Below are 8,384 nucleotides of genomic sequence, written 5' to 3'. Positions count from 1 at the left end.
ATTTCCATGCATAGGTACCCCAACATGTGTGTGTATACATTTGTACGTGTGTATATTTGGGGGGGGGGCACCTCCAAAATATTTTTTTGGGGGAGGGGGATTTTATGTGCTTGGGCGTAGTTTACATTTTTTTACAATTAAAAAAAATGTGGTGTGTTTTTTTTTTTTTTTTTTTTTTTTGGTGACAGGTTCTCTTTAATGAGACATGCAGGGTCTAAAAGACCCTGCATGTTTTCCCTATGTTCCACTGAATATAATGCAGTGCCGATCACACTGCATTACATTCTTTCCCAGCCATGCTGACTGCGGAAACTGTCAACAGGGATCTATAAGCAACGTCCTACTCATCGCTTCTGGGTTGAGGAGCAGGTTGGGGAGGAGAGCGGACCTCCCTCTTTCTAGCCTGGGGCACCCGCTATGGCGATCTCAGGCCCGCTGATAGGCAAGCAGAGCCCAGGATATATAGTTGGGGGGACACTTTACCTGCGTGTGTGAAAGCAGTCAGGCGTCAGCGGAGCCGTCCAAATGCTTCCACCTGACAAGTGAGCCCTTCTGCTTGCCCACGGCAGGGCTAAATGTAGAAAAATACCTGCCCGCCACCGGAACTGCATGTTCCCAGACTTTGGACAATATAAATTGTGCATTCCTGCAACAGTAAGCGGGCTGACAAAAGGTCACCCTGGCAACCTGGTGCCTGGGATTTGCCAGGACCTATACTAAAGTACACTTTTATACAGGTTATTTAACTACCAAATGGATACAATCTCAATAGAGACAAAACTCTTTTACAGTGCTTAGTGTGAGCGCTTTCCTTGCTGTGCAAAGCCATAGTCTTCTATTTGTATTTTATATGTGGTTGTTTGTGCCTCTCCAGCTCATGGATGAATTGGAGGATATGAAATCGGAAACAGAACTTCTTAAGAAGCAATTGGCTAGTGAGAGGCTCACTATTAAGAACTTGGAAACCTTGTTGGCCACTAATAGAGAGAGGGAGTTTCAGAGTCATCTTACCACCCATGAGAAGGACTCTGAGATTCAATTGCTGAAAGACAAACTTACCCTTTCTGAGAGTAAACTGTAAGTATATTTCATTTTCAAGAGCCTTTGCTAAAATGTTAAGTTTAAAATTGTAAAATAGTTTGCTTTCTGATAAATAGTAGCAATATTTGTTATTGATTTAAACAAACCGTGTTTTTCTATAAATTGTAGTTATGTGTACATGCAAAAGTGATTTGCTTATTTGTTGAGCCTCTTTTTCCGGTTTGCAGTGTTCTAGAACTGGTATGCTTACTCTTTGTAATGCAAGTCTGAGTCAGCCAACTCACTGTAAACGATTAATTCCTTAAGTGTCTGGTTTTGTGAAATCAACAATTAATAGCGTAATTGCGTAAAAGCCAGCAATGTCCCCTTCACACTAACCACATGCTGATGCACTAATTTAGCATGTGTGTTGGTGTCTGTAATGCGGGCGGGGCGGTGTGGTGTTGCAGTACATCACATGGTTTGCTACCTGATGTGCTGCGGAAAATGCGACATGTCTACAGTTTTCTACACCATGTACAAACATTGCAGTGTGAACAGGACACATGAAGGACAGTTGTTTGTTTTCTAATATTTGGTAAACACTGTAATAAAAACTCGGAATATGTTTACTGAAAATAAAGTATACTTTAGAATTTAAATCCTTAGGAACCATCTTAATTCCACACAGTACAGTATATGTATACCAACACAATGTATACAGGTCTTCTTCTTGGGTTGTTTTAATTCTCAGATTTTATTGGATTCTATGTAGCCTAAATTTGCCCAGCTAACTCACAGCCAATCAATGGAGACCTTTTTTTCACATAGATGTTTTCTTCTTTTAAAGCTCTCAATTAAAAGATGGTTTTACAGATTCAGGGTTTTATGCGGTCAATCACTAAACTCCTGCATGTCGGTAGGTTAATTCTGTGTTTATTCCTCAGAGTTTACATAGTTTCGGAGCGATAAACGGCTTGCTTACATTTTCACACACACTAGTACATTAGTGTTAATAGGTGTGACTCGTACTCCAAGCATAGAAAAGGTTGGATTCTAGGCTGAAGAATTCTAATTGTATATGTATTTGAATAGCTCTGTTAATGCATACATCTGATGAATCATTCATCATCATGATGAAGTGATCATTTGAGATTTTTGTATTGTTTTACAAATTAGTATAAGCTGGAGTTTCACTGTAATATTTGCAAATTATTGATTAGAATTCAAGTACAGTAAAACCTTGGATTGAGAGTACCAGCAAATGTATTCATTTTTTTTTTTTAATTTCGACTTGATATGCAAACGATTTGTCTTGGTGTACAAGTAGTGTAATTTTACAACTGAGTATAAAAGGGAAGACCGGAACCTCAAAGTGTAGCAATCTGGTTACATTAAGGCTCAGTTCATGAGTGCTTTGGATGTTTCCGGAACAAATTATGCTCTCAATCCAAGGTTTTACTATACCTCTTGTGATGGTGAGAAAAGCTGAATGTAAAAGGCTATCTTTGTTGGCAGCACCTAAACTTTCTGGATTTTGTGTTTTTTATGATTTAAGCTCTACTTTTTTTTTTTTTTTTTTTAAACTGTCTTTTTCTGGTTAATAGCACCTCCCAGTCTCGAGAAGTGGCTATGCTCCGAAATAAACTTACACAGCTGCAGTCTGACTATGATGTTGCAAGACGACAGCTCACCACAGAAAAGTTTGAAAGGTAAGCCTATAATAATGGTTAGACAATACATCCTGGCACACAAGTCCTGTGTGTTGCTAAAAAACAAAACAAATGGGTAAAACTGTTTTCTTTCTACTACAGGGAGCGAGCAGTTCAGGAATTGCGCAGACATGGACTTTCCACATCATCAGTGCGTACATCTTCACCACTAACATCCACAATGAAATCACTTTCTCTATCTCCAGAACGCTCCATCTTAAGATCTGTAGAACGAGCCTCTGATAAAATGGCTGAAAAGTAAGTCTGATCTTGCAGTCATGTTACTGTATTTTTTTTTTTTTACTAAAGGTGCAGTCCTTCCTGAAAAGTAGGCCTTGAAAAATATAGAGGCACTTTTTATCCATCGTGGTTGATAAATTGAGAATCCCTTTTCAATTAACTAATCAGTAATAAAGGAAGGCAAGAAAGAGTAACAAAAATTTAGCTTACCCAGAGCCCTTAAAAGAAGTGTGAGATTTAAAAACAAAAAATAAACATTCATACTTATGTAAATGCAGCATTTGTCTCCCTTGCCTCTACACCAAGAACTGTCACCATCTCTCTGATCTGCCCCTCCAGCGCTCACTGGAGCACTGGTTTGTGGAGGGATAGAAGCGGCTGGCTCAGGCTCTCAGCGGTGTGCTGAGAGGCTGAGCCAGCTGCCTGTCAGGCACCTGCGCGAATCCCAACATTGTCAGGATCCTGCAGAGCCTGGATCGGCCCTGTGATGTCAGCTGACAGGGGACTTTATCTGAATCTGGGTCACAGAAGTTCAGAACTAAGGGCACTCCTGTAAACCACAGAAGTATGGCCATACTTCTCTGAGAAATCTAGAGTGAAGTTTCTGATCATGGTAGTCTACAAGCTTTCTGTAAAATAAATGTAATTGTACTTTCAGTGAACTAAATTAAACCAATAGTTTGCTGGATGCCTTATCCCCACTCTGACCTTGCTGTAGGTGTTGAAAGGCTCTGATCCAGAGAAGTTCTGGGCCCTCCAGCTCATGGTTGCAGTGCCATCGCATCCATTAGCGCTTTAGAAATTTAGCCAAATGCAAGCTGGGGAAAGGTTTTTCGTTGTACTATAATTCTTGGCAGAGTAGGAAAACCTTTTTCAGTCCCTGACGATTTGGCAGATTTTTTTAAAACACCTTAATGGTTTAAAGTGTCTGTGGCATTGTCTCACCCCTGACCTAAAGAATTTGACAAGATGTTGACCTATGAACATATTCAACTTTTTGCCTATTAATAGGATAGTCCCTTTTAACTAACACTTTTACCTAATTAATGTTATATATATCAGATTTCACAAAGGCAATGATTTCTTATTCTAACAAGGTGAGCTAAATTGCTGTATTGCTTCTTTCTAGACCTTTTCCATGACAATTCCCCTGGATCTATGGAGAATAGAATTTTGTTACCTAATTAGTCTAAAGCTACGCATCACAGCCACCAACAGTTTTACAATCCCCTGTTTTGCAAGGACCTACCTAAGTGGATATACATTGGTAAAATTAGTTTTTTTTTCAAGCCCACCCTCAATTTATGTAGTCCGTAGTTTAAGAGATTGTACAATAAAATTGTAACTTTGAGGGCAACCTCTAAAGGGTAAGTTCACCTGTAACATGTTCCCATTCCTGCAGCGGCTCAGCAATCTGAGCTCTTTGTGTGATAGCAGTAAGGGTAGAAGTTCCCCATACCAGCTGTCACTTTTTGAAAAATCTGAATAAATCAACTACAAATACATTTGTAGTTCTCAATTTAACTACCACGGCACTGTTGAGGGCCCTGGTAGTTCATTGATTCTTCCGGTCATTGTGAAACTGCCTGCCCGTAAGGTGTACGGGCAGACAGCTTACCCCGACAGTCTGCAGGAGACCTTCATGGCACCAGCGACCTGCTGATTGCTGGTGCGATGTTTTCCAGGCTCCTAAGGAAAAAAAATTGTAAATGCATTTTTTTTTTTTTTTATCTGCAAAAAAAGTGCATTCATAATGTTTTTTTTTTATAAAAGGTGGACTTATCCTTTAAAACTGACTATACCTGTAGAGAAATACTAAATGTACATGTCATGTATAAACCATTACACAAAAAATAAAAAAAAATTAATTGGGCCACTGGAATTGTAAAGATGAATTCCAAAGTTTACAAAAGCTGAAAGAAATAACCCTTTTTCTTTTCTTTTAGAAGTGTGAGCTTTAAGGAATGACAGATGTGAAAAATAAAACCACAGAAGGACCAGCAACATCACTGTTTACATCCATTTTACAAAATACATTGTGTAGTCGGTATTGCCTGAAAGCAATCTATCATTTCTTCTTTCTGTAATTAGATTGCATTGCCATGTTTCAGTGCTCTCCAGAAATATCTTATAAATACCTCATCTCCATGCACTTAAGCATAATTTCTGTCCTGTAGCAGAATATTATAAAGAGCTTACTGGCATATCGGTAAATAAAACGTTTCATGGGATTTCTATGAGGTGCTACAAATAGTCTGGAATACAGAAACTCTATTCTGTCCACAGAATCATCAGTGACCATCACGTTTAAAGTCTCTGTAATAAACCAAAGTCATACAACAGAATGTTATTTGAGTGTTTACAGTAACAGAAGTTTTGGATTTTTTTTATATCTGCACTATACATGTATGTCTCTGTAACGTCTATCTTTCTTTAACCTTATGTGAGATAGAAGAAGGTGTGTCTTTCTTGCACTGGGTAACATAATGCTTTTAACATGAGGCCAAATGGCTAGTTCTCCTGAAATTTCATATTACAAGGAGCAACAGTGAAAGCATCAATTAAAGCTCAGCTCCAGGATTTTAGTAAATGTCCCATCCCCCTCTACTGGTATATATATATAAAAAATAAAAATAAAAAATAAAAAAAACCTAGCCAAATGCCCATTTTTCTTAACCAAAGCCATAGTCACCCGATGAGCCTTTTTTTTCTTCTGTTTCCTTCCTGAAGTTCTTCTTCGGGCATCTACATCACTGCCTGCTTGATGTGGAAACATCCTATTGGTGAAGGTTTCACTACCAGAGGCTGGGTTCTCTATTGTAGGCTCCAGAGGCAGGAGAACTCATGGGGGGCAGTGGGAGGACCAATGCGCAATAAGATAAGCAAGGACAAAAAAAGGCTTGTTCCCCGGGGCAGGCTTTTGGCTTTGTTCATAAAGGAAACTATTATTACTTAGAAAGGATTCATATAGCAACCGGATATATATGACTGACTGACTGATTCATTGCCATGCAGAATGGTTTAGAAAGAAGTGTTTGAAATCAAGCCTGAGGAGTAAGGAATTTAATGCACAATGCATTATTAAAGGATAAAACCATCCCAACACTAAGATCCCTGCATCTACAGACATCCACAATCTAATACTTGCCTATCTAGCCCTGTAAAGAAGAAATCGGTATATATACCTTTTCTGAAGCCGATCTGGTCTCCAGCGGCGGAAGCTCTGCAGAGGACACAGCTGACAATGTCTGTCGGGTTTGTGTCCTCTGCACCCGCCTACACAGCAAAGCCGTGGCTGACAGCTCAGTGTGGGATTGGGTCGGATCGGCTTCAGAAAAGGGATTTATACTGATTTTTGTTTTACAGCGCTAGATAGGTTAGGGTTAGATTGTGAATGTCTGTAGATGCAGGGATTTAAGTGTTGGGGTAGACTTCTACTTTTACAGTGTTTTTTTTTTTTTTTTTTTTTTTTTTTTTTTGTTGTTTTCCTCTCCTGGAGTTGGACTTTAAATAGTATTTCTTTACAACCTTGTTCTAATATAACAACATAGGCTCTTGAAGTTTTTGTTACACTCTTGCCAGATGTGGTTTTGAAATGTGGGAACTGTAGATACAGAAAACGCTCTCGCTTTATAGTTCCGTCATGGCATTGGGCAAAGTATTTCCTACTCTGTGTGGTGGATGCTTCATGGCCATACCCGGAGTAGATCTTTATAAGCTTGATTGTTTTAATGCTCTGATACTTGTCTTAAAGAAGGCAATGAAAGTAAAGCTATCAGGGATGCCATGCATACACAAATGGATATGTTTGGAAGCGTGCTTACTTGAATTAAATTGCTAAAATAATTGTCAGCTCTAAAGTGTAACATCTCATTCTTGGGCTGCTATTGTTGCAACTAAAATCTGTTTTAGAATTTGAGGTTAGCTGATATCAGTATATGAATGTAATGGAATAATGTATTTTAGTGTTAAAACAATCCTGGTACGAGTTCATTGATGATACAGAACAACATAGCAGTTACTCTTTTAGCCTTTACATTTGGGATTTTGGTTAGAGCTCCCCATTACCAGCTAATGTTATACTGTATACATGATATATTCTGAACTTTGCTAACAAAAACTTCACAACAGTTATTAAACGTTAAAACCTTTTTTCCCAGTGTTTCCTCAATGTAGAATACTGTTGTACAAAGTGTTTTTATTCAATATTGGATGCATGTGAATTTTGTACTGCATTGTAAGATAATTCAGTTTAAATTGTTACCATATATATTTATTTTTATACTTCATTACTATTTATAACAAAATAAATGTAAGTATTTTAACTTATTTTGTGTGCTTTGGTGCAAATAATTTGTGGATGAAGATGGCAGCTTCCAAGTTAAAGTGGTATTAACTACTTGCCTACCAGGCCAATTCTGACATTTCTCTGCTACATGTAAAAATCATAACTGATTTGCTAGAAAATTGCACAGAACCACCAAACATTATATACGTTTTTTTAGCAGAGACCCTAGAGAATAAAATGGTGGTCGTTGCAACTTTTCTCGCACGGTATTTGCTATGGTTTTCTTTTTTTTTTTTTTTTTTTTTTGGAGGGGGGGGTTTCATGAATTAAAAAGAAAAACAGTCATGTTAGCCCAATTTTATTGCATAATGTGACAGATGATGTTACGCTGAGTAAACATCTTCTTGTGGAATGTCACCAAACTTTGATACTTAAAAATCCCCATAGGTGACGGTTTACATTTTTTTTACAGGTTACATGTTTTGAGTTACAGAGGAGGTCTTGGGCTAGAATTATTGCTCTCGCTTTAACTTTCGTGGCGACTCCTCACATGTGTGGTTTGAACGCCATCTACATATGTGGGTGTGACTGATGTATGCGTTCGCTTCTGCTAGTAGGGACAGGGGTGCTTTAAATGTTGTTGTGTTTTTTTTTTTTTAAATAATTTTACTTTTATTTTTCTAGTTTGCTTTCTTTTTAAACTTTTTTTGATCGCTTTTATTCATATTACAGGGAAAGAAAACATTCCTTGTAATGGGAATACTGCGTGACAGGTCCTCTTTACAGTGAGATGTGGGGTCAATAAGTCCCTAGGCTGGGGATCCTGAAATAATATTAACCACTTCAGTTCCGGACCAATAAATACCTTAAGGACCAGAGGTCTTTTTGCAATTTCGCACTGCGCTGCTTTAACTGGTAATTGCGCGGTCATGCAATATTGCACCCAAACGAAATTTGCGTCCTTTTCTTCCCACAAATAGAGCTTTCTTTTGATGGTATTTGATTGCCTCTGCGATTTTTTTTTTTTGCGATACAAATGGAAAAAGAGCGAAAATTTTGAAAAAAAAAGATATTTTCTTCTTTTTGTTATAAGAAAAATCGAATAAACTAAATTTTAGTCATAC

The 8,384-nt window shown here is 38.0% G+C and overlaps 1 protein-coding gene across 3 annotated transcripts in view; it reads left to right on the top strand.

Moving 5' to 3' along the window:
• Window positions 1–7,301, top strand: part of CEP135 (centrosomal protein 135) — a 64,715-nt gene extending 57,414 nt beyond the window's left edge. For 2 of the 3 annotated variants that reach the window (XM_077477450.1, XM_077477449.1), the window contains 4 exons: window positions 875–1,077; window positions 2,628–2,732; window positions 2,835–2,990; window positions 4,919–7,301. In XM_077477450.1, coding sequence (XP_077333576.1) covers window positions 875–1,077; window positions 2,628–2,732; window positions 2,835–2,990; window positions 4,919–4,940 — 486 coding nt within the window. In that variant the 3' untranslated portion in view covers window positions 4,941–7,301. Of the gene's footprint in view, window positions 1–874; window positions 1,078–2,627; window positions 2,733–2,834; window positions 2,991–4,101; window positions 4,240–4,918 lie in introns of all 3 variants that reach the window. The other variant, XR_013272345.1, reaches the window with a different exon arrangement.
• Window positions 7,302–8,384: the final 1,083 nt, after the last annotated feature.

Source organism: Lithobates pipiens, unplaced genomic scaffold (genome assembly GCF_037356315.1).
Source record: "Lithobates pipiens isolate NorthernLeopardFrog02 unplaced genomic scaffold, aLitPip1_a1.2 Scaffold_13, whole genome shotgun sequence".
NCBI lineage: Eukaryota > Metazoa > Chordata > Amphibia > Anura > Ranidae > Lithobates > Lithobates pipiens.
The sequence above is the reverse complement of the archived record's forward strand: the minus strand, read 5'-3'. Positions and strand labels throughout refer to the sequence as shown.